The 26,760-nt window shown below is 42.5% G+C and overlaps 2 protein-coding genes and 1 long non-coding RNA gene across 9 annotated transcripts in view; 2 read left to right on the top strand and 1 right to left on the bottom strand.

Moving 5' to 3' along the window:
* LOC120902437 overlaps positions 1-12,666 on the bottom strand; it is a 38,884-nt gene extending 26,218 nt beyond the window's left edge. For 4 of the 5 annotated variants that reach the window (XM_040311162.1, XM_040311164.1, XM_040311165.1 and 1 more), the window contains exons 1-2: positions 11,520-12,666; positions 7,247-8,565 (exon numbers count right to left, since the gene is read on the bottom strand). In XM_040311162.1, the coding sequence (XP_040167096.1) occupies positions 7,247-7,436 (190 nt within the window). In that variant the 5' untranslated portion in view covers positions 7,437-8,565; positions 11,520-12,666. The remainder of the gene's footprint in view (positions 1-7,246; positions 8,566-11,519) is intronic. The other variant, XM_040311163.1, reaches the window with a different exon arrangement.
* Positions 12,667-15,274: 2,608 nt separating this feature from the next.
* Positions 15,275-15,808, top strand: LOC120904588 (cuticle protein 18.6-like). Its single transcript, XM_040314682.1, has one exon. It carries the CDS (start codon positions 15,340-15,342, stop codon positions 15,697-15,699), a length of 360 nt encoding a protein of 119 aa, XP_040170616.1. The 5' UTR covers positions 15,275-15,339; the 3' UTR covers positions 15,700-15,808.
* Positions 15,809-23,448: 7,640 nt separating this feature from the next.
* LOC120904589 lies at positions 23,449-26,096 on the top strand. Of its 3 annotated transcripts, XR_005739796.1 has the most exons (5): positions 23,449-23,539; positions 23,624-23,843; positions 24,027-24,184; positions 24,282-24,520; positions 25,787-26,096. It is a non-coding gene; the product is annotated as an uncharacterized LOC120904589 (long non-coding RNA). The 3 variants fall into 3 exon arrangements; XR_005739795.1 differs by lacking the exon at positions 25,787-26,096 and having other exon boundaries at positions 24,282-24,570; XR_005739797.1 differs by lacking the exon at positions 25,787-26,096 and having other exon boundaries at positions 23,624-23,847; positions 24,282-24,570.
* Positions 26,097-26,760: the final 664 nt, after the last annotated feature.

Raw genomic sequence — 26,760 nt, 5'->3', positions numbered from 1 at the left:
TTTAAAGTATTCTTTGTTTTTTTTCTAATTTTGCGCAACGACCTCAGTCGATCTAGGCCTGTCTAATCCGCCAATGAGCTTGGCTAGCTGTGACTTGTTGGTGTACTCGCAAGCAGTGCTGTGGTATTGGGGCTCGATCCATACGGCCCTTGAACCTATATCACCATTTCCAGATTCACTCAATTAAAAAACGGTGCTTAATGATGAACTTGACAAACCGCAAAACCGGCCTCGTGGCACAGTCGTCAACTCCTACGACTTAACAACATGCCCGTCATGGACTCAAAGCCCCAAATAGACCGTGTTGCCATATGTAAAACTGACTATCCCGCTATGGAGGGTAATCCAAAAAGTCACCGTAAGCCAACCCCACAAGTGGTACAGGGTCAGGCCATGACCGACAACGGTTGTTGTGCCAAATGAGGAAGAAGAAGCAAAACAACTGTCAAGAAATCAGGATATTGGAATACAAAAGGCTCTAAATGATCAATTAAAACAGGATTTCATTAGATTAATTCCACATCCTGGCCACAAGTGGAACATTGGACTTTATGAAATTTATAGTTCACTTAGATTTTTATTTTGTTATTCTTATGAAGCCTGAGAAGATCAGCTGTTCTTGTTGCTTCTTAACTATAAATTAAGAGTTCAAAGGTGGTAAATTTAAAGTACCCTGCCGTATTACCTGTAAACCCATCCAAAGTTTGATATTATCAACAGATAAATAATAACAATATCTTCAACTTAAGCTTGAAAACTGCATAAAAAACTGAAAAAAATAATATACTACGAATCCAGTAAGCCACTGGGTAGAAGGTCGTCCAATCATTTAGAGCAGTGCTTTCCAACCTTTTTAGGATTGCGGACCACTTGGCTTTGAACCACTGATTTAGACCACTGATTTAGAGAATAATTTAGGAATCTCCCTATTGAAAGAAACACTTTCTGGACCATCGAAATCTCTAGCTCAGACAGCTCTTATTTTAAGACGCAATCTTACCGCCGCTTACAATATCAAAGAGCGAAGGTTGTTTTAAGCACGATGACGTTCTGAAAACAACTGATGCACTGGTCTTGTCAAATGCTGTGGTTGCGTTTAACATTGCTACGCTTGCGAAATCAAGTTAAAAAAAAACCTTGTAAGTATGAAATGGTTCAAAATAAACTAAAAGGTATATTTGACCATATAAAGGTCAATAAAACAAACGAGCATCAGAAACATTCCTACCAAAGCGTGTAAAAAATATAAATAATGCGAAAGAGTTAAGCTCACTCAAGTGAACATTCTCAGCACTAATATGATTGAATTCGCTTCTAAAAAAATTATTAACTAATTTTCCTTTTCACCGCCACAAATGACGCCATTCCGGGTCGGATTCCCAAACCAGAAAGCAATTAGTAATGAGTGAAACCAAATTTAATACAACCGCAAACACAACAACGAACATAACACTCTCGATCAGCATACTTAACATTGCCCTACGAAAGGGAAGTAGAAAAGTAACAGGACTAAAAAACCACCAAGTTATTGTGCACGTGGTCACGTTCCGTTCCGGCACCGCACCGGGAGTACGAATGTGCGCGCGTCCCCAAGGAGCCTCTTTTGCCGATGGCCTACATTATAGGGGCAAGAGTATTTCCACTTTCCTGGAAGGAAGGTCAATCTATCGGGACTTCACAAAAAAAGCCTGACAATATGCTTGGAACGTTTTTTCCGCTTTCTTTTAGAAAGCTTCCTCCCATCACAAGCAAAGCTCAACATTGACAGGGGCAAATCGGCGAAAATAATCTTGCAACGCGAGGGCCTGCAGTTGTACAGTTGTGTGGGTATTTGCGTTGTGAATGAATCAGAAGCTAATATTTGTGGGGGGTAGACTGTTGTGGGGAAGAAAGAAGACGAGAGGGACAACTTTCGACCCCCAAATCAACTCCACAAAGCCCCTGGTGTCTCGATTCGTAGAAGCAAGTATGAAAAAAAATGTCCTTCCAACCGAACAGGCTGCTGCGGGAATTCTGCGAGCACCGTGACAGGCACTGGACGGAATTCCCCGACATTCGTCTGACAAGGGTCATGTGATGGGGCTGGCAGGCATGGAAACCCGCCCAAAGCGAACCCAAATATACGGGAGCAGCGCGCAACAGCAGCAGCAGCAACATCGTCTTGTTTTTCTTTGCCCGCCTATTTCCCTGAAGGGGTTTTTCTTCTTTGTGCTAATCGAATGGAGCAATGCTACTCTCTCGAGCAGACATATACACACATACAGAATCACACACAAAGTGAGAGAGAGCGTCGGAAATGTTTCAGTGTATGTAACTGAATGTCCAAAAGGGGTTGCAGGGTCGACAACGACGGGCAGGCGAAAAAAACGCATTTTAATCGAAAGCACTCCGCTGCTTTTCTTAAACCGGCGAAGCAAGCAAATGGTGCCCCATAATATCCGTTCGCGCGTTTGCAAGGAAAAAGTTTCACCGGTAAGATGTGTCGTCGTCGTCGTCAGGGGAGATGCAAACAATGCTGGCCGTCGGCCAACAATGGTTCAGAGAAGGATAGAGAAGGAGGTACTCTTCTCAGGCTGTAGGTTCATAGAAAAAAAAAAACTAAAACAGCGCTCTGTCTGACTCATCGGGATCGGATGCAGGCATCGAGACGGATGCGTAAGCATTGGGGAGACAGTGGATTTGTGTGTGAGCCATAAAAAATCTGGGTCTTCCCAGATCCAGCCAGGGGTTCAGTCAACTTAGGGGGTAAAGTAATTGATGCACCTCTGCCCAATACGCAACCAGTGTCCTAAATACACAGCACTGCAGGAAGGATGTCCCCAAAAAAAGGGGAGATTAAAATGGGGTTGCAACATCCTTGAACATGGCTTTTGAAGCTGAAAAGTAAATGCAAAGATTGCACAAATTGACAAATATTTGACTTGTTTAATTTAAATGATGCACAAATTTTGACCTTTTCTGACCACTTCTGAGCAACTGGGCTGAGAGTCTGGTTTTTATATGATTGATATGTTTCTACAATCAATTCAAAGATTGTATGAAAACAAGCATCAACTCAACTCAACATAAAACCAAACGGGCAACGCGCAACCATCGATAGCATCGTTCTCGAATCATAAACTACCGGGAATCCCCCAGGCCTGGTATCAAATCAACGCCCCCCGTTCAAAAATCCCCCAAAATTCACAAATATGCTGTGGTCCATCTTGAACGGTTTATCTTGAACGCCCTGACACAAAAGCCCGCAAGCGAGATTGGCGTAAAGCTGGTGTTGTAGGGCTAAAAGAGTAAATAAAACCACCATTATGATTCATTGGAAGTTTATCTAATCCACCCGTTTTGCAGTGGTTTTTACTGGTCAAACCAACCAGAACTGTGCCGGAAACGGAAACCAAAGCAACCGGAAACGTGATAAAAAATATGTGTTTTAAAAAGATCTTGCTTAACCGCCTGAAGGTATGCAATTTGATGTTAAATTGTTTTATTCGCTCTTTTTGGTAAGAGATTAAGTTTTGACTGCTCATGTGATGAGTAAATGTTTAAAAAAAATCAATCTATATATTAAAAGAAAGCAATAAACCTTAAATTATGCACGCTTCATCCATTTCAGCTCTTGAGCACAATTCAACCTGCATTGCCGGACGATGTTTAATATTAAATTTTGCCCCAAAAGTTTGAATTTTCTTTTTTAATTTTAGCCATCTTTCCGTTCAATCAACCTCTTATCACGGATAGCTTAACACAGCTTGAAAATCCGCTTTTGGGTGAGATAATCAAATAGTTGTTATCATGGCTTCAATTTTACGACCACGCCACAGTGGTTTGCTTCAGAGCAATCGGCGGACATTGCTATTTACTGTCAGTGTTTGGCCTATTTCAGTATCGATTGACTTTAGTTTCACATCTAATACAATTACAAAGAATTTTGAATTATATTGGACATCCAGATGGCGCCACTAGTCAATCTTTTTTAAGCTTCAGTATAACCCTAGTAAAAAAATAAACTTAAATAATAATCTTGATCATGTAGTTTTAATTTGAGTACAGGTAAACATTTTTAATTATTATTATTTTAATGTTTCCTGTTGCTCGTGCCTACAACTATTTATTAGCAATGACATAAATTTCAAATTAAAAAAATATTTATAAAATAAGTAATTAATTCATTCTTTTAATTTCAATCGTCGATTTTCAAATGAAATCAATTGATTAAAAAATATTGAACATACTATTTTGATATGAAACATATTGAAACACTTGATTTAAATTTAAAAATTGTAGATAAAATATAACAAGGGTAGTTAATTTCATCGTATACTTCATATAAAATTACATTTTATTATGTAATTTATAATTACATTTATTATCAATTACAAGACATTACTTTAATATTAAATTATTAAAAGTGTAATTTATTTTATATACCTTGTTCTAAATTAAAACAAAGTCGATTCCTAATAAGATTTATTGTCCACCAACTTATAACATATAACTTTTAACTCATATCCTGTATGAGTGGCTCATTCAACTTTTCTGAAGTGTCCATAATATTCTCAAAGGACTCCTCAAGAGGAGGTACATTTTCATTTGAATTTAATTGCTCAAACTAAAAGAAAAGTTTGACTTCCTCGCTCATTTTTCTTTGCACACGATTCTGCAAAGAAAGTGAACTAATATAACTAATATAATATAATAATAATATATCCTGGTGCTGAGTTGTTTATTTGAGGAAAATATTGTAATAAACATGGGGACAGTTATTGTTCGGACTAGTAAACCCAGGATAGATAGTAGAGATTAACGAACCCTTCGTATGATTATTTGCAATACAATACTTATAGCAAGCAACAGATAGTGTTTGCTGTTGCTCAAACAGAAGAAAAAAATAGATAAATGTTATCACTTTAATTTTAAATTGTTGGTTATTTAAAAACAGTAAGAAAAAAGGGGAACTAAATTTATCAATACAAGCACAAAACTATTCAATTATAGGTGGTTGAAAACAATAAAAAAACTTCTTCTTCTTATTTCTTATTTCTTACTTCTGCTTACCTGTGTAAGCAACGTTGCGGCTAAAATGTCTTTGACTGATTTGTGAGCCCATAACAAATTGACCAGGTTTGCATATAGTGAAGCAGGAGGAAGGGAGCTCGAACTTTACGAGGTTTGAACCCATGCAGGGTATGTTGTTAGGTTGTAAAAATTGACAACTGTACCTCAAGAATAACCACAGTGTAGTTGATCGGAAAAAAGTCGTATGTTTAGCTCTGTTTGTTGCATTTATTATTTCAATCAATCAACTTTTAATTTTCTGCAGCGCTTAGAGGGGACAAAAGGGGACCGAAATTTTTTCACTGAAGTTGTAGAAAGTGTTAAACTTTAATTCAATGTAGTTAGCAACAACAGGAAGTTACAGGAAAAAAAATGGCGCTCTATAATATTGGCTTATTTGTATATTTTTCAGCTTTTTCTATATATAGTTTGTAGTAACTTTTTTATTCGTCACAGTAGCTTAAGTCTATTAACATATTCTTAAAGACGAAGAAAATACCTTTCTAACGATGTATTATTTAAATTTATAGGTAAAACACCAACGAAGTTTTAAGCAAATACATTATGTCAGTGGATACGGCTTAAAAACGGCCAATTAGCCAAGACTTTCAGGTTCAAAGCGTCATAACTTTTGAACAAATCAATGAAATTCTTTAAAATTTCAACTTTATACTAAACAACTATCCTAGTTTAAGTTAAAAATAAAAGGGATAGAAATAAACAGAAAAAATACTTTTCCATAAAGTCCGCCTTTAGACCACTGTGCACGCGCCGCCATTCACACACCAATAATCCATTATTTGTTGGCAATGTCGAGCGGGGTTTCCCTCCGGTGCGCGGTGCCACCTTCTCGGCACGCTTTCCGTCAATCGAACTGCAACAAGGGACAAAATACGCGACTCCAGGGGCAATTGAACTTGTGCAAAAAAAGAAAAGAAGGACATCCAGAGTTCACATTGTGCTAAAATGTGTTTAAGGGTTAGATTAGGGAGACGCGGAGCGTGTGATACTGGCAGGGAAAGTTTTCAGCTTTAATTTCACTTGTTCGATTTGATTCGAATTCGATCTTGTGTCCGTTTCATCTCCACTTGTGTCCCCCGTCAATGCACGCGCGCAAACATTTTTATGTGGTTCGAGGGAGCGACCATCGATACGGACCAAGTTTTCTCGCTTTTTTCAATACTCCAATATCCTCTGTCAGTCAGGTCCTGGCAGTGGAGAGTAAGATTGTAATGTGTGCATTTGGTCGCTACTTAAAGGGCGCAAAACTTTGTTACGATAAAACTCGCTTCTAATCGGTTTGGTCCCTTTGGAAGTGTGCATCGTGCATCCATCCCTCCCCCTAGGACTACGATGGGAAAGTAGTTAAAAGAATTACACCCTACCCTACACACACACAGTGGAGCCAACCCTTCTCATCCGAACAGGGAAGGTTCCATTTCCGGGATAGGGGTTTTTTGTATGTGTGTGTTGCTTTTCAGGATAATCAAATGCTTCTTTTCTATCACAACGATTCAACGAAGCGGTGTGTCTCCAATAAACCGAACCGGGTGAACGGGTTTTGGGCGAGGATGTTTTATTGATCCGCTTCGGGAAGTTGTTGAATGAATCTTTTCGTCATCCTCCTTTTTGCCGAGTACGGGGGGAGAGGAGCGCAATAATCAAATCAATTCGTAACCATGGGGTGCTGATTCATCGCGAAAACATCACGCTGCAGGGATGCTTTTGGCTAAATGTCGTCGCTGTCAGCATAATTAAACCTACAAAGAACATCAAATGTTTATTGCACCATTTTTACAGTTCACACATTTCAAATTCCTTTGGCAGGGAATTAATTGGAAACGAAATGAAAGCAATTTTGCTTGTGTAAAAAAACACCTCCAAACTCTTGGAAATGTTTCGACCCATTATTTGTAATAATAATATGGTTTGTTTACAATTGGAGAATGCGCGTGTAGAGCGCAGAATAATTCCCACGCGGAGGCGGAGAAAAAAAATGCTTTCTTAAATTCTCTTCATTGTTCCGCGAACCGTCTTCGAACGTACCCCAATTAGCCCAATTGCACCGTTCATAAAGGTGCACGGTACGTTATGCTAAAACGAAAACAAAAAAAAACCTTTCCAACCCAAAGAGTCCCCATCCTCCCCACGAGAAGTGTAAATATAGTAAAAGCGGAATGCTGTCATTACTCACCGTGCGTCTTGGTTGGGAGGAGCAGGCAGAGGGCAACCGCCAGCAACACCGTTCCCAGCATCATCTGGCGTCGTCTTTCGCGGGAACTCGTCCGCTTAGCTGAAGGCAATTGTTTCCGCCGAAGGATGCGGTGATGATGCTCGCTGTCCTGCTCACGGTGAGCGGTGAAATGTCCTAGCAACGGCAGCATGGTGTGCCGGTTACTACGATACGACGTTTCCTTTTTACGCTGGCAAATTTGTGTTCACTCGAGTAGAACGGACTGCTCACTGCCACACTACACTACACGCTACTACCCCCCACTTGCACACAGGTTGAATTTTCCTCGGGGTTTTGTCGGTCCGAGAGATGTCCCCGGCCGTTCACGACACAAAAAGGAAGTCTATATAATTTCACACCAACCTCGGTATGTTCTAGCGGATGACAATTTTGTTCTCCCCTGTTTTCCGCCTCAACATCCAGCCACCACACCGCGCGCTACGTCCAAAGGACGAACGAATGTACCGAGAGACGGCCTGTGCATGACATCGACGCCGTAAGAATGTCTCATTCCGGAACGAGCGCGACACGGGACCCGGAGAGCAATCATCAAGCAATTATGGTGGCGCACACGTCATGCTTTTACGATGCATCGAATGCAGCTAGTGTGTACGTGTGTGCCTGAATGACTGCTGGACGGATGGTCCTTATCCTTATCTGCTCACACGCAGTCCTGAAGAAGCGATGCAATGTTAAGCGTTTTTGCTGCCTCCTTGAGCGTGTGTGTGTGTGTCCTACATTCTTTTCTCCAGCACCAGCAATGTGGCACAAAAAGGGATATGAACTATTAGATCCTACAAAGCAAAAGTGTAATCGCAACCGCCACGTTTGCCGCCCTTTTGCCGCCCTTTGACTGTCCGACAGCTAAAGCAAATCGATTAATTGCACACTCGGACAATTATCGAATGGCACAGGAACGAGATTAGAAATCTTGGCGACTTTTTGACCCCCGCCGCCGCAGACCATCGGGGACTGTGATTCTGTCCAATTTAAAAACCATTCAAACTGACAGATCGGACACGCAGACGGTGGTGGTGGTGGTGCGGGGCTGGAATTTTTGAATGACACTGGACGGACGGCCGGTTCTTCCGCTTGTTGCGTATTTGTCTTTGCCGTTGGTCGTCCTCGTGTTTGCTGATGATTTGCTTTGCTCCGGCGCTTCGGGGGGAAGATAATTTAACTGACTGGCGCCTCGCTTTTTCTCTCTCTATCTCTTGTTTAGGGACGTGCGCTTCTTGTCTCGATGATGATGATGATTAAATTTGGTCAAACAGTAGAACCTGCAATGATAAGCGGAGATTTGGTGTTTGTTAAATGTGTTCGATGCTATTTGCACAGTGTGACGACGGAGGATGGTGGTGGTGTAGTTAGTGATTGGACGCTCTTCTTTGATTATTAGGACACAGGCCAGACAAGCCCGAAAGACAGTTTAAAGCGCCAGTCAAGTTGCTCGAGAAGGCAATAAGTAGCGAGATGATTGTACTGCCACAAGCGCCATGGCTTCAATTTCAAGATCATCATCAGCATCATCGCCATCGTCATGAATGTCGTAACTTTTCTATCGAGTGAAGTAGGGGGGGCGCGTTGGTGTCTCGACTCTTGAACTTGAGAAAGACGATGTTGGTGGAGGTGGTGGTGGTGATGGGTGATACATTATTGGTTTTGTGTAGGCGCTTTACTGGGAGAAATGTGAGTCCTATCGCAATTTCAATTTGTGCCATGATTGGAATCGAAACGGTTGAAACATGATAGATGTGAGGTGTTGTTCATTTCTGTATCTTCCCGTGATTGTACCTCTTGAGGTGTGAAGAAGCAGTGACGCTCAGAAGGATATGTTCTGAACAAGACCGATAATCGGTGAGGAATTAATCAACTAACTAATGAGCGAGCAAATGAAACGTTAATTGAACAGACTATCTAACTATAATAAAAATGCTTGTTGTTTGATGTGCTAGTACAGAATTAGGTATTTTTCCGCAGTTTTTCATTTTTTTGGGAAAACTTATTAAAAAGAAGCCAAGACATACATTTTCCTATTTTACCATTTTTTTATATAAAAAGAAAAAACTTATGTAACTCCTGAACTTCCTGAACAACGATATTATGGATATTTTTCAGTACGATCTAAAAATTGGTAATCTGTAAAAAACAGTGATACAAAAACCAAAAATGGGGCCCTTTACGATTCTAGTCAGTTTTTTGTATCGAGTTTGACAGTTGGAGGCTGAAATCATGTGAACACTCCGTACAAAACCACACACAAAACTAGCCTGCAATTTTCAGCCTAGATTATTCTAGCCTCAAAGCTAGAATTAGATTCAAGTACCTACTCGAAAAATGGCAAAACAAGGTGGTGTTTACATTTATCCCATGTATAAATAAATACAAATTAAAGAGAACAGGTGATGGAATCCACAATCAAAGTGTATGTAGTCCAGGTGATCTCATAGCAAGTTTTTTTATAACCAAATTTGAATATCACTTTTTGACAGGATGGTTGAAAACTTTTGTTCAAACAAGCTTTCTGGAGGCTTGACGAATACACAAAACACTCTTAAAATCTTCATTCAGAAACAAAAGCGATAAAAATCAGCCTTATGTATGTATTTATTTATAATATACCTTGGGATAAGCCCACCTGTATATTATACCCACTTAGATAGCTGCTCGAAAACTGCTATACAACAGCTGACAGGCTGAAAGTTCAGCCTACGAACTTAAAACGGAAAGGGAGCCAACATTAATATTTTAGATCTTCTAAAGCTTTCAATGTATGTAATTGTCTGATTTACGCGTTGGTATTGCATGAAAAATGGAATGCAAAATAAGTATTTTATTAATTTGATTGAGTATTACGGCCGTAAATATGTTATTAATAGTTTTAAAAAATCAGTATCTATGATCCAAACATGTGATTTTAGCTAACTGTAAAAAATAAATTAATTGTTGTTTAATATACATATTACTTATCAAACAATCTTTCTATTCCTCTCTTTCATTGCAGAAAACCCTTCAGGAGATAACAGGATGCCGCACATCACACACGCATGACTCACACGAGAAGCGATCGGGAACCTTTGAACCCTCGACCGCCTTCTTCCTGCTTATCGTTTCCAACCCCATTCACAAAAAGGCGTCAAGTGATCTTCGAACCGGCCACAACAATCCACACACCCACACACACACAGGTAGAGGCCCCGCTCATCCCCTCCCCATTGATAGGCGTGAAGGTAGATAAGCCGCTCACTGCGAAAGCCACTGTGACAGTGAAGACTATCAGCACAGCAGGCCGGGCAAGGACGTTGCAAAGCAGCTAGGTAAGATTGGCGGTGACAGGCGGTGTGTGTGTGTGGGTAGGCGGTGATAATAAGTTGAAAGGAAAATTTCAGTACATGGGCTCGACCCCCGTGGCCCATTAAATTGTGACGTCAGTGAGACGAGAGTGCTCAAAACGATAAAGAAAAAAACAAAACCGGGCAAGAAAAGAACAATCTACAGCGGGCGGTGTGTTGTTATCTGGCCGGGTGAAAACATTCGCGCTCGTTCCTTGTCTCGCTAAGAACGTCCGCATTACTCTCCCTCCTTCTCTCTCTCACACACACACACGCACGCACTTGTCCATTCATTTCGCAAAGGGAACCCTCTCTCCCGCCGTTGCCTCTAGATAACGACGGCAAACGACGTAGGGGGGTTCGGTAGGTTTGTGTAGAAAACAATCAGGTGGTCGTCGGCCGGTGTGACCTTTGGCCCCGAACGAGCGGCTCCGAAAACTTCCCAGCGAATGCAAAACGTGACCAGGCGTGCGTTACTATTAGCAACACACATTGCCAACCTGATAATGGACACATGACCAGTGCTGCCTTTTTTTTGGCAGGTAGTGGTTGCACTTATCTGTACAAGTGTCATATAATTCGGATGATACGCGGGATATGATTTATTTGTTTAGAGATAGACAAAAACAACAAAAACGGTTATGCAGAAGGTAGCAAAAACTTGTTGCAAAATGTTGAGAGTAAACCATCGCTTTTGATGGATTTTGGATGACATTTGACAGCAACACCAGTGCGTGTGTGTGTGTGGAACAGTAACACGGGCAACACAATATCATAGTTATAGTTGACTAGATTCGAACAAAGCTGTACTTTGACCCCTCGAAGGTGTATCGACAGGTGGGCCAAAGGAAAGGGCTGCGAAAGCAATTTCACGTCAATATAATCCTCCTCCACACACTTACCCAGCGATTGGCTGTTAGGCTGCTGCTTAAGCCGTTTCGCCAAATCAGTCAATGAAGCTATTCAAGAGCCTTCCGCGAACGAAAACTCCACTCACATTCGTCTCCAAAAATTCATTCAAAAAACCACTCCAACCAACACCAACACTCACCCAAGCGCCGCGGAGGTTTGTGGATCTCGCAAAGGACAACACGGTTAAGCCACCCACACGCGTACAGGATGGACACACATACACTCTGGAATAACGGATTGTACACACGGTTTTGGGAGTGTGTTGCCGCCGTCGCTTCTGACGTTGTTTGCAAATTACGCTGAAATGCGCCTCCTCTTTATGCCTTTTGCACGATTACTTCTCCTCCTTCACCATGTACAAGGTTTCGTTTTTTTCTTCTTCTTTTTCCGTTTTCTTCACAAAAGCACCCACAATGCGTGGGGGAGCAAGCACAGAGCGTATTGAAGCAATTTCATTTCATTTCGCTCCGTTTTTTTCAAATTCTTCCACACCACGCTCTACACGCACAGTATATCTCGTACCCGAAAAACAAACACCGGAATACAAAAGCTGAACCACATGCACACACACACACACACACAGACAGAGGGGACGCGGGAACCGCACTGGAACCCCAAACAAAATGGATTCGACGGTTTGGTTTTGCTTTCGCGGGACACAATTAGGACGCGTTTTCAAACTGGCAACGGCATCTCCTCAATACAGCCGTCGCACTACTACTACTACTACGGCACAATACAAAGTGCTTCGCTTGCTAGGATTAATCCAACAAATAGCAACAACGGAGCAGTCACACGTTTACCCTTTACAACATCAACGTTTACGCATTGCACACTACAAAACCACGGCAAATCATCAAACTGGAGCGTTATTTGAAAAGGGGCTCAATAACAAAGTGCATGTTTTATTTCCTTCTACTCTTTTGTTCAACGATTGTGCACTACTTTTTTTTTACTTGCACAGACGACGCGCGTTCACTGCGGTGTGATTCCTCGAGAAGCAATGTTTTCAGTACAGTGCAGCTTCGGGGAAGAACGATTCGAAAACCAGTCTCGCGCGTGTATCCTGGAAAACTAACCGCTCGACACAAAACACATCCGTGCGCTATCAGTGATAAAACTATTGTGCTCCCGTTGCTCTGCTTTGTGTGTGCGTGTTGTCTGCCCGAAGCCGTCGTCGCGCGGCGCGTGCTGTCGCGAACGAAGCTCGCTCTGTCTCTCTCTCTCTATCTCTCTCGCAATGCATAGTGGTGCGGGTAGCTGACATATAGCCGAATGTGGAGTTTTAGGTTGTAGAAAAAATATATTATAAATTGCAGAACCAACACAAATGATCCGTTTTAATTTTTTCCTGCGACGTTTTGGAATGATTTATTTATTAAAAATAATATCACCGCTCAACAACACAACAACAACACATATCTGTTTTATTTTTGTCCTACTCTACTCCACTGTGATTTACCGACTCTCTCGCTCTCTTGCTTACGCTCCCGTTGTGCATGTATGCATCGCAGTTCTCTCCACAGGTAATGAAAACAACGAAGGAAAGATGCGTGCCCACGCGTGTGTATGTGTGTGTGGTGCGTTTGCATGTGCCGAAAGAAGCGAAAAAGCGATCACAACAGAACACGCAAAATCAACGCACTCGTGGAACCGCGCGCACACACGCCGGCACAATTGGGTGATACGAAAAACGTTGTTTGCATTAGCTCAATTTAGGGGCTTTTGAAGTTTTAACTTTTTCTACGCTTGGGGCTCGATTTTTTTTTTGCTGAAGGAAATAAATACCCATACAACGTGTTTTATGTAGCAGCAAATACACTTTCAGAGCAAGTGTCCCTATTTACGCATACAGCTTTATCTGTTTATCGAACTTATCCAACTTTTCTTAGATTTCCATAAAATACAATCAAAACCGCGTTACAATAAAAACGATATAAGAAAATCATCAGTAAAAGTAAGACCAAACCGTATTACTTTGTAATATTTTAATGATGGTAGAACATTGTTGGGCCGTTCTGGTGGTTCAGTCATCAACTTGTACGCCTCAACAACACGCCTGTCATAGGATCAATCCCCGAATGGACCGTGCCACCATACGAGGCACTGACTATCCCGCAATGGGTAATCAATAAGTCACTGAAATACAAAACCCACTGGTGGCACAGGCAGGCCTTGATCGAAAACGGTTGTTGTGCCATACAAGAAGAAGAAGATTGCAACATTGACACTATTGATTCAGGTTAATGACTAATTGTTCCAAAAAGAACTGAAATAAAAAAGAAAAATAATTTTTATTTAATAAACCACTACCTCCCGTTTAAACAGAGCTAAAAAATGTTTGCTCTTTTAAAGAACATGCAAAACCGTGCCAATCTTTGCATCATAGTTCAATGCTTTATACGATTTTTTCAAAATTTAACTCCAATATTTGCAGCATTATTTCATCCTTTAAAATGATAGTCGAAACACTTCGGTCAAAAAATACAATTAAAAATCAAGTTACAAATCACTTATATTTTGTAAACTTTTAGCTGAGTCAACAATCAATGGTGAAGTCTCTTCTCTGGGTCTTCTTTTTCCTTCTATCTAGAACCTCCGGCATTATTTATTACTCAACGAACAATTTAACGAGCAGTTAGAACAGCAATAGAAGATAGCATCGTGTTAGTGATATCTAACATCTAGGAAAAGCCGAAAAGTCATCCGGCGATTGAAGAATAATAAAAAGACATCCAAAAACTAACACAATCGCAACTGAACTGGTGAAGAACGTAAGTGTACTACTAGAACTATATTCGGCCTAGCTCAGCTATCTGTGAGTTGTTAGTTTTAGGATATTCAGCCTTACATATGGAGGGCATGGTTCATACCAAGCTAGAACCCATGCCGGGAAAGTTGCTAGGATCCTCTACTTTACGACTTTATCCCGGGATCCGTATAGATGTCAATCACACCAAAAACATACTAGGATTCAAAGAGGATTCCGTCAAGGAAAATCAACCACTGACCAAATCTTTATCATGCGAAAGATCTTAGAGAAGAGGGTAGAATACAGACAAAACAGAACCCAGTTGAGTAGTCAGAATGAAACAACAGATACTTATCAAATGTCGATAAGTTTCAATATTTATGATCATGAGTAAATCAGTTTTACTTCATGTTCATGTAAATATCTATATAGACATTTCATACATCTCGTATAAATCAATAGATTACGCTCAATCGATTATGAATTTTAATATTTAGATAATCAAAGTTTTAACAATTTGACCATTTGCTTACAATTTAACATTTAAACAGCGTTCCCAAAAAGCCATCAGTTTCTTTGATTTTACAACAGTAGCCCTACTTTATCCGGTTGACAGTGACATTACCCAATTTTCAGACATTGTGTAACACGCCGGCACACAGTAGGATGCGTCAGAACGTCACCGCCGACACCGTCGTACAACAGGTTGGCCGCCACCATATAGCACGTCCCGCGTACGATCACACGACGTGATCAGGTTGGAATGCTTAATCAAACGCATGCTACGCACCACGCAGTACCACAGAGTGCCAGACACTATCCCAAGAGCGGCCCTCACGATCCTCAATGACGTTCGATGACCGCGATACATGTACTGTTCGTCACGGTCTCTTACCCTCTCCCCAAGAGACGCGGTTTTTTTTCGGGGGGAACGTTACAATTAATCGGGAGTATAAATATGACGATCATCGGTAGCAAACGACACAGTTCACAGCCAGCAAACGATCACTGCTTCTACAAACCACCAAAACCCCAAACCACCACCACCACCAAACAAAATGTTCGCCAAAGTGTTCATCTTCGTCGCCATCGCCGTTGCCTGCGCTGCTGGCAAGCCGCTGACCGCCGCCGTCGTCGCCGCACCGGCCGTTGTGACCGCCCAGAGCTCGCAGTACGTCGCCCGGAACTACAACGGAGTGGCCGCTGCCTACACCGCCCCGGCCGTCGTGTCGGCCGCTTACACGGCACCGGTGGCCGCCGCCTATACGGCCCCAGTTGCTGCCGCTTACACCGCTTACGCCTCGCCGTTGGCTGCTGCCTACACTACCGCTCCGGTGGCCGCTGCCGCCTACAGTGCCCCGCTGACGGCCGCCTACACGGCTGCCTCGTACGCCCCGTACTACCCGTACGTGCTGTAAGGCACCGTCTCAGCATATCCTCAGCTAATGACTCAAAGGACTCCTGTTTTACCCCCGCCATGATCGTTTGTTGTAAATAATTACAGTTGAAGCATTAAGCAATTCAAAGGTCGCCAGTGTTTGTAGTTTCGCTTTTTGGTACGAAGTTGGGAAAGAAAATTCATCATTATAGGTCTGGAGACTTCCACTCCGCCGGAAGTTCTTATTCTTTCCATTGACCCACAGTGCCCTGCAGTGGCATTCAATGTTGCGTTTGAAGTGTCCAGCGCCATTGCGAATGTAACCTCCTTTTAGGGGAGAAAGTGAAGGGAGTGAAAAGATTTACGCTCGTTCTTGGTCCATTCATTGGGATAGCAAAATAGAAAGGGGAATTCAAGAATAGGATCGGTTCTATTCGCATGACGCACCGGACGCAATAAAGCCTCTTTAAGTATTGAATGGGAAGAGGGCCAATGGGTAGAGGGTGGTGTAAAAGTACACTTTACGGCGCAATGAAGTAGAGTGCAAATTGATCTGCTTCGATTGAATCGGTAAGCTGCCGAGTTCTTTCTATGTCACGGGTAGCAAATGTTTTCTTTGGAACATTTCTTGCTTTTATGATGGTCGGTGTATTGATTTTAGCTGGAAAGCAATTTTCTGCGCAATGACTCGTTTTGTACGACTTTTCGTCTCTTGAACTGGGGGAGGGAAGCTTTCTTTCAAAATTTGAAGTCAATTACTTACGACGTATGATGAAAGTTTTCTTTAAAGTTATCAAAATTCAAAAGGAAATCTTTTGTTCGCTCCAACAATCAAAATAAGAGAAGAAACAATTTTAGATACGAATTAGTGAAAGTATCTTAGTGTCTTATTTGATTATTTGAACACGATGATCGGATGACCACGTCCGCTCAAGTCATACTTATAATCAGTGCTGCAAAATGTCATGAGTATCACGAGATTTTCACAAACGAATACAATGAACATATCCATGGTGGCTTGATGCTCATTGCTGATACTCAATGAAAGTGCGTCATGACATGCCGAGCGTGACGTGCGAGTGCTTGAATCAAACCCGATACTCTGACTGACAAGCTGAACTAAATGCCGGCGCAAGCATAATCATGATTTTTTCTGACTGTGAACCGTGCTGCCAACTGCTACTGTTTCGGTCACCAACACTCATGATTGAAATGAAGCTCAAATCAGCTCACGTACACAGCTGAGATGATCAGAGGTGAGATTGACACAGTTGGTAGACCAATCACCAATGCTTTTAGCACTCAACTCTTGGTCACTCATGACATTTTCTGTCTGTGATAATCACGACATTCTTGGAATATACTTGGAGAGCAGTCCCAATCAACAAAATTAGCATGCTTTCTCGCTCTGTCTTGTTTGATTATCAGTCGGGCTAAACAGAGCGAGAAACTCATTTAGTTTCTTGGAAGCACTCGCACGCACCACATATCTCCCATGACTATCGGGATGATCACTGACAGAAAATGTCACGACCAAGTGACTGACCAAGAGTGGATTGCACACAATGTCACTAAGCATATGATGGTCGCAAAAACTGTATGAGGCTCACCTCTGATCATCACAGTAGAGCAGCTTTATCATGACCATGACAATGACGTTTTGCAGAATTGATCACAATAAAAAAAAGTCATGACATAGTGACTGACCAAGCGATGGACGCAAAAATGTCACGAAGCATGTATTGGTCACACCAATCGTTTTGAGTATCACCTCTGATTATGACAATTGAGTACGTGACGTGGCCAATTGGCTCAAAGTCTCTATAAAAAAGTACGTGACGTTGATATGGATTTTGTTTCAGTCAGACCTTTTTATGACATTTACAATGATATTTTGCAGCACTGCTTATATTTAAGATCCCTCTAAGTTGTCAGAGCAGCGGACCTCAGGCAGATCTCGAGAGCCTTTTTAAAACTATGGAAAATTGTATGATTGTAATGTCTATTCAAACCAAGATTTAAACATAAATGAATTGCGTAAAAATTGACCTCAAGGAGTGCACTTTAAACCAATAAGTCCTGAGCGCCGAGAAATGTTAAGACTGCTGCTACTAGAACTAGCTTCAGTGGACTATCAACTTATACATTTACAAAATGTATGTTTTTCCTCGTTCCATCGTCAAGGGCCGGACCTTCGACAGATTCAAAGAAAGTATCGAAAGTAGTCCAATGTATGTAATTATGTATCTTGAGGATTAAAAAACAGCTCTACGTAACGATTTTTTATCCTTAATTACAGAAAAATTCGAGAAAATATCCTGACATTTTTTGGAAATATAGACTCTTCATGATTTAATAGAATCAGCGAATTGGACAGTTTTGATCGAGTCGAATGTACTCAAAAAGCTCCTTTTCGAGTTGATCCTACAAATTTATGAAATAATTCTCGCATTTATTGGGAATTTTTCCTCGAAAGGCATCAAATGAGTCCAGTCGTGTAGATAGTAGATAAAATCCATTAAAAAAAAATAATGCGACAAATAAAAGAGTGTGAATAATGTTCCCATGAGCAGTGGCTTAGGTTGCTCGCCGGCAGCCAGAAGGTCGTACGTGGTTCGATTGCCAACCGGGAACCATTGCTTACATGCACGATGTTCACTTACTCGCCTTGCGGTTAAATTTAATCACAAAATGCCATTTGAAAATGGGGTCAGTCTGCTTACAGATTATGAAATTGCGTTTGTACATCGAAAACAGGGGCAATAATATGAACAACATTAAGCATATGCATAACATGAGCTCGATACTGGCTTCAAGACGCGATTGGTTCAATGTTGAATTGTTTATTATCAATTTTAAGCATACTTTTAATGCCTTATAAACTGAAGAGCCGTTCAAAAAAGGGATCTGAATCCAAGAAAGCTATCGTTACGATTGGAAAGAATTCATTCTGCTGCTAGCTGTGTCAGTGGTAAAAAGGCATCAAAAATCAATAACTACCACTAACTGTGCTAATACGCTGAAGACGCATTGTACCGCAAATGTACCCTTAAAGCACGTGGCGAGTTTTGCGATTACCTTCATCACCGAATACCTTGAACCGTTTATCCTCCGTTTATGGATGGGCAAAGATTATGCAAATGACACACCCCGCTGCCCCTCATCAAACCCCTCACTATCATATACCGACAAACCTCATAAAACCCGGTCATCTGTCATATTCATATTGCACACGTCCGGGGGAAGGAAGGAGGACAGGTTCCGGAATTCTTCGTACTCGGGGTTGCAAGGATATATATTCTATCTGGCACTCAGATCGGGTCGTCTTCACCCGATTGCTTAAAGTAGAAGCTCGGATCGAACATCCACCGCTTCTACGCTATTCTTATCCCTTTTGGCAGCATTTCTAAGACAAATTCCTTCGTCTTCGTGCGAAACCCGCACCTGCACCTTAGAAATGGCATTTTCATCGACACGTGCCAACCACACAAAACCCGCAAAGGACAAACGAACGACCAAGCGTGGAAAAATATTCTAAGAAATGCGAACAATTCTCATATTTAATATTCATACCCACCCAATAATTATGCACGGTACGCGGCTGGTGCCAACCAACCACCCTCGACCGACCGGATACCATCATCCTTTTCATCCTGCACAACCACACATCCTGCCAGCAAGCAGCAGCAGCAGCATCACCGTACCGTGGCTTGCGAAACAAACCATACGCATTAAGGTGCTTCCTTGCGCAAAAAGGGAAGTATGCGCCATCTCATGCCGTCGTCGTTCGCGGCACGGGGACGGGGCACCGTCGTGAACCTTTGTCTACCGATACGACGGTGTCCATCCTGTGGCATCGGCAAACCCATCGTTGCGCAAATACCACCGGTCAACGCCGCAACAACAGGTACGAGGCGCGAATTCAAAACGACTCGTTCGAGCCCGAAACTGAAACGCGCCACAGCAAACCAATATGTCATCACTCCAGCAGTTTTTTTCCCATCGGACGAGCTTTGAGCTGGACAGCAAAATAAAAAGCAACAGGCCCCTGCTAGGCAAGGGTGTGTGTGTGATATCGTCGTCCTGCTGGCATAATTGTGAAGCCATTGGGGTTGCCTCTTCCTGCCGCCCGAGCGTTCGTTCAAGAATGGAATCCACTCGCACGTTTGTGCACGCGGTGAATAGTCAAGCATTCCAACTCTGTTCCAACCATCTCGCTTTCCCCGGGGCACTGGATGATGCAACACCGGACGGACGGTCGGAAGCACGTGGTCGACGAGCACAGAGGACACCAGCTCTTTCTCACGGGGGGTTAGGGCATAACAAAAAAAAGGATGGAGGTGCTTTATAATTGCACCGAGTTATTGCCGGCGGAATGAGATTAAAAGGCTATAGTGAGTGTGTGTCTGTCGATCAGGATGTTTGTGGTAAGTGAAAAGAGGAAAAGCGAGAAGCAAAAAAATGGTGGAAAACACCAGTCAGCTCGAAGGGTGGACTTTGTGTGGTGCGAATGACAAAATAATGCCAGGACTCGCTTATGTGACCGGACGATTGACTTTGAACTTTGGCACATTGGGGTAAGATGAGGGAATTGAAGGATAAAAATGGTTAACAATTATTCCTTTGTTATATTATTTACCTAGTTTTTTTTAAATTATGTTGTAAATATGAGCACAAATGCCCTTTTTAGGGATATTCTTAAAATGGAATTAAGGATGAATCTAGTAAGATGTCTTGATCATCCGAGAAATTTGATAGAGTACAATTCTTCATATTAATAACGATCTATAGTGATCTTCACAATTGCTCAAAGCAGTTTTTTGGTGTTTACGACGAAGGTCTACAAAGAGACGGAAGGACTGGCGAACTGGCCCCCGTAGCAAGGACTGGCGAACTGGCTCGGTGCTACTGAATAAGTCTCGAAAGCCTATAAAGACCGCCATGTCCGCGTAGTACAATACGCCAAATAGAAGAAGACTCAGCCAAGAACATCCCATGCTCTCCGGGCTTAAAGCAAGGGGCTTTCATACGATTGTAAGTCACTGTTACTATCATGTTTTCATGCTGCTGTTCTAGAGCCTATCTGATAGAACATCTTAATACAACAGAACTTCGGCTTTTTAAGATGATTCACGAACATATACTGATCTTGCAACTGAATTGAAACCTATCCTAGTCTAGGACAGGGGCGGACTAACACAAGTGGAGACGTTAAGCGATCACACGAGTTAGCGGGGGTGGTCCTTAATTCGGGACCCCTCGAGACCTCGGGCCGCTTAGTTTGCGTAATGTTTATTCGCCCCTGGTTTATGAACTGATATAGAACCTATACTGGACTTGAAATGAATCGTAGATCGTAGCCTTAAAAATTATTACTAATGTATTCCTAGTTCGTTAACCTATAGCGAAGCTGATTAGGAAGTCTAAACGGGCAGATACTCATTTTGTGTCTGGAACTGGTATCCTGAAACTGGTCACGAATCTATGCCGGGCCTGACACAGACTGTAACTGATGGAGATTCTGATTGTAGAGCAACTGATCACCGAACTGTCCAAACGTCAGGGAATGATTGGAATTGCTTTTCTGGAAGAAATTTAGAGGTTTTAATGCAAGGTGTTACACATGCGAATATAAATTTCTTCCTGCTCCTTCCATTTGCTTATCCTAATCCAAGTAACCATTGTTTTGTCCTTCTAAATCCTTCCACGTCACAAAAAGTTTTTTTTATAACCCTAGCTATCCAGTCCGAACGGAAAAACGGGTAAACATGCAAGGGTAAAATTTCGTATAAAAGCAGGCCATGTTTTCAATAAAGAGATATTCAAACGTAAAAGCTCCTCAAGTAAACACATTTCATTCCAACATCCGAAATAGGACAAAGTCCCTGGAATTTCAAGCTAAACAACCTAAACATCCGTCTGCATAGGCATCCCAACTATTGGAACAGAAACAACTAGCGGGAAGGATTGGTTAGTAGGCAAAGTATCAAAGGCTCTGTCCAAAAGGCCGCTGTTTGTTTCTCCCCCGCAACGACCCTGCGACTCTTGCTGAGAGCCAATTCTTCACGTGGCCTGCCGGAGAAGATCGGCACGGAACAGTAAGAATTTGTGAAGTGCGCCAATATCTTCCCAATGATCGATTCGAAAAATTCTTGAGTAGTTATGTTTTTTAACACTTTTACTAACAAACAATCCCATTGTTCCCGTCATCGTACTCACTTCCTGGCTATGGGTGCATTAGAAAAAGTAAGTAAACGTCGAACTGAGGAAAAAAAACCCCTACCTCACTCACCCGCAATCCGCAATCCACAGGAAGTGTACAGAAATTGCGTCCGCTAAAGGGTTCTGCGCCATCATCCATCATCGCGCGCGCGAACCCCGTTCGACAGTGTGTCCCGTCGCCACGTGCGCGGTCACGGCTTGGCACTTTCTGCTGCATTTTGTACCGTTCATTCTCTTTCTTCTTGTGCAATGAATTGCCACTTCCCGTTCGAAGATGGGGAACACTCCCCCGGGACACCGCCGGAAGTCTCCGTCTTCCTCGAAACCTCAGCCGCCGTACGAAATTATGGCACAATGAGACAAACGGTACACCGTTTAAAAAAAAAAGAGTTTCTTCCAGTTTATGTATCCCAAAGGGTAATCCTGATCCTTGTGCACACACACACACACATACATACCGAACGCTGGCTGGTCAACGAACTCAAGCGCCGTGTGGCCCGTTTTGACCATTCATCAGGCAAGTCTAGCCACCGTCATTGTTCGGGCAAAGCGCGATAGGCCATCCTTTTGGGACCGCAAGCGCCCTGTTTTCTCGGAGTTTTTTTTGTGGTTGTTGCGACTGTCAGACACTCACACGTGGGCGTGGACTTAATTGGCGGGAGGCTTCCTGGTGGGTTGGAACGATGAATAGAGAGAAAATAAAATTAAAGCACAACGTCAATAAACGAACGGCTGGGACGCGCGCTGGTGGAGGCCCTTTTTAATAAGTGCTACACCCTTCTATTTCGCCAACTCCAATCATACAAACAGAGATTGGGAGGAAATGGCACGAAACACGAGTTCCCCCGATCGATTGTAATAAATTTACGATCAAATTACAATCGAGATCAAATTACGAGTACGGGGAAGAGGCCGTAGCACATAAAAGCAGGGGGTGAGCTTTTATGTACGTATTTGTGCGGGCAAAAAGGACAACCCTTCTAACGATACCACCACCACCACCATCACCACCAATCGATCATACCGATAAGGGTGGCGCGACAAACCTCGATTTGATTAGGGCCGAGAAACCGAATTGTTGTAAAAGGATAATCAAAACGAAGTCCCATTTACAGTTACCGACCTTCTGCCAATTGATTCATCGCAAAGTGGATGTGACGGAGTGTCCTGCAGGCACACAATGCGGTGGTGGGGATGGTGCGAAACATTCCTAGGCCGTTCCGATTTTTCACCGTTCCTCAAAAGGGGGTGCTTCTCTCCGTGCGTGTGTGGTTTCCTTTTTTTCTGTGTGTGTTATTGCTTCATCTATCCTGTTTCGTGTTTCATCGAATTAGGTCACACGTCGAAATAGTGTCAGATTTACTGTACCCGTACCCGGGTCGTGCTTTCCACGCGTGTTTTCTTTTGTAACCTTTTTTCTTGTTTTGTTTTGCTCGTCTATTTGGCTTGCTTTGGCTTGCTTTGGGGGGAAAACGTGCACACGAGATGAATGGTAGGCGATAAATCGAATTCCAGGTAGGCGCTGAAGATGATTTCATCTGTCAAAAGGAATCGGAGTAGGCGAACTATCCTTTCCCCGTGTCACGTGGAACGAGCCAGAGCAGCAAGGTGCTTTAAGGTAGAAAATAAACGTAAAATAAGATACCTCTCCTCCAAAGGTAAGTAAATGCTATATCACAAAACCTAACAGATAAGCGAAATCATGTGAATAATGTCCTTTCTTATCGTGCGTGAAATCACAGGAGGAACCTCCAAACCTTACCCTGCCGTCCCGTGTCTGGGTGGATAAAATTATAAGGGTCACCACGTGCGGCCTTTTTAGGACAATTATGACGTAATTTTGGTCACACAGGAGGTGCCCCTATCTGGGTACGCGTGTGCCTGTGTGCGTTTATTGCACTTCACCGCCATACGCCGCACGAACGCGGGTGCGCCACCTACCTCGAGGACCGACAGCAGCACGTAGGTACACACACACACACACCGGTTTATATGGGGGCTGTCTGGGAAATTTACATTTCCGAAGGGACGCCGCCGGTAAACCATCCGTCAATTTAATCACATTCGGAGAGTTTCGGGGATGAGTGGGGTGATGCCGTTATTATTTTTTTGGCACTCTAATGCTTTATTAAATAATGATGGCAGATAGGACCGACAGACAGACAGAACCGAGCCAGACATGCAATAACGTGTTGCACTGAGAGCGGAAGACGGATATTCGGGGCAAAAGAGGCGTGATTGTAAATATTACAGCTACACGAAAAAGGAGGATGTAAATTATGAAATTCTCGTTCGAAAAGAAGGTGAGTGCATCGAACAGCTTAATCATGAAAGTTAAGCACATCCTTGTTGATACTAAAACTGCATCGCTAATATTGATTTTGATTTTCTCCCCCAAAGGTCCTTCCAGCATTAATTGATTGGTCCGTTAAATTGTAATCCCGCCTGGTGTTCCCGGATGGTCTTGAAAACTGAACAGCACACACCACGAATGCCTGGTCACGTTCGGTTATGTCCAATAAAACGGACCGGCTAGCAGAGACCTACTGTGGCACGTGCCACGACCACAAGGGTGTCATGTGCAGCGCACACATCGGAATACGTAGAAGGTGGACTCAACAGAGCAACAACAAAAAAAGGTAGGATCTTCTCGTCTTTCGGTAAATTTAATACCTCCACCAAGCACGTGTGTGTGTTTGTGGGAGAAAGGGAGTAGAAATAATAAAGTAATAAATAGGAATAAAAAGCGCACCCCTAGCGAGTAACGCAAGGGCCCATCTTTACGCGTTGCATACGCAAATGGTGTGCGTTCGATGCGGACCCTTCTACTTCAACATAGCTTCCCCCGTTTGCCATCAGCTTAATGTGTCACACACGATCCAGTTTTGATTACTTAATTTGTTTTACATGGAACAAGTTTAGCTGTGGTGCTGTGGTGGTGGTGGTAAAGATTTACAATTAATTACAATATCGAACGTGTGTTATTAGAGGGGAGAGCGACGCAAATCTTCGTTTTAATACACTTAAACAATATCGCAGTCCTTTGACTAATACTTCTAACGTACACTAGTGACGATAAAGTTGCGCATAGTTTATCAAACAATTTATGCAGGAAAGTTTAACTTCTAGGAAAAGCGTATCATGCGTTAACCTACTCCCCCATCATATATCGATTTGTGTGTATGTGTGTGTGGAAAACGGCGAACGGACACCCAGGCAGTCGTCGTTTCTTTCCACTCTGCTACGGTGTGGTAAGCAGCAGGGACATTATTTAAATACCATCACATACTTGACATAATTTCGTCCCATTCCCACCCCACCACAACATGCTCAAATGCCCCTGCCGAAGGATAAAGCGGAAAAGTAGTTCTAAGGACAGTTCCCCATCTAGTCCCAGCCCAGCTAGCCGTTTCGAAGGCCTTCCGGGGAGGGGCGTACGGGAAAAAGGGGGACATTTTATCCCCTTAACTTGTTCTTGCTTTTTCTGTTTCTTAGGCTCACTACTTCTTTCAATCATCGTTCCATCTTTTGCAAAGACACGGGGACTGGGCATTCCCTTCTCTAGCCAAAGTTCTACATATCTCGTACATCGGTCATGTGGTGCTTGCAAATGCAGATCGTACACAGTTATGGAGGCACAGTTTCGAGGACTCGCATTACGCATATTGATGCCATTTTTTTCTGTATTAAAGTATGCAAAGGAAGCAACACATATCAACTGCACGGGACGTTGTGATAAGCTATCTTAAAGTGTAAAACCTTCTATTTATTCAAAAACATTCAAACAAAAGCTGGTTGGCTGGAGAAATTTGCACAGCAGGAGTGATGTTTCATGCCCTACACAGGCGCAGCACACCAAACGTGAGGGATTTAATTTGCCGAACCTTCCGTTTAATTAATTCCAGTTCCATTTCGGACACGGACGGGTTCCGGGGAGGAACAACAATTATCACACTGGGTAATGATGAGGTTCGAAACAGAGAAGACAAAAACTCCCAGATGTTATCGAATGCGTCGGATGTAGCTTTCGGGAGTAGCTCGTTAGCGTTGCAACCTGGCTCGTCGGCTCCCTGAGGAGGACACATTTTGGTCGCCGTTTTTGTTTGGCGGATCGGTAATTAATTCAATGTCAGGGCACACACAAGTGCTTTTCGGTGCTTTTTGGGCTAGGCGCTTTCAAAGGTAGTGCTATATATGATGTTTGCTAGGGAAGGTGAATGTTCTCCAAAACATGCTTAATGAAATAATTGTTGTGCTGGGCAGGCAGAAAGGGTTTATCTTTTTTTTTAATGGGACATGATGTTGGTTTAACATAATTTGTTTGCTAAGTTACTAAGTGAACAAAAATTAGGCCATACAAATCATTCTGCTATGATTCCATTCAATTCATAGGATGGACCACACACAGCTCATCCAAGAACATTGAAAAGACTAGAACGAAATGAAACATAGCGGTCGAGGAAAGAATTTTCAGTTCGAAATGATCGATTAGTCAATTAAATACGTTTTTACATAACTGATTAGCACTTTAGAACATCTGTTTTGCAACAAGCGGTAGAAATTGCTTTGAGAACGTCTTTCTGTAAGCTTACTCATGAATAGGGCTTAAAATGTCGCTTCTTTAATCAATCACGTATGTAAAGTTGGTTCTGTCTGATAGGTTCGCTACAAGAAATAAAACTTGAAATTGGAAGCTAGAGATGCTCTTGAAAATATTTAACGCAATTAATGCTTGGGCCTGCATGTTTTTCGCATCTACTTCTACATAACTTTACGATTTAAACGATTTAAAACTTAAAGCTCCAGTATGGGTTTGGAACGAGAGCATTATATTTTATTCTTTTAGAGCCAGTTAGGATCTGGTTTCGTGGTACAATCA

Source organism: Anopheles arabiensis, chromosome 3 (assembly GCF_016920715.1).
Source record: "Anopheles arabiensis isolate DONGOLA chromosome 3, AaraD3, whole genome shotgun sequence".
In the NCBI taxonomy this organism is placed as follows: domain Eukaryota; kingdom Metazoa; phylum Arthropoda; class Insecta; order Diptera; family Culicidae; genus Anopheles; species Anopheles arabiensis.
The sequence above is the reverse complement of the archived record's forward strand: the minus strand, read 5'-3'. Positions and strand labels throughout refer to the sequence as shown.

What these genes read in the sequence shown, in the direction of transcription:
- LOC120904588 (XM_040314682.1), top strand. Translation starts at nt 15,340, where the DNA reads ATGTTCGCCAAAGTGTTCATCTTCGTCGCCATCGCCGTTGCCTGCGCT.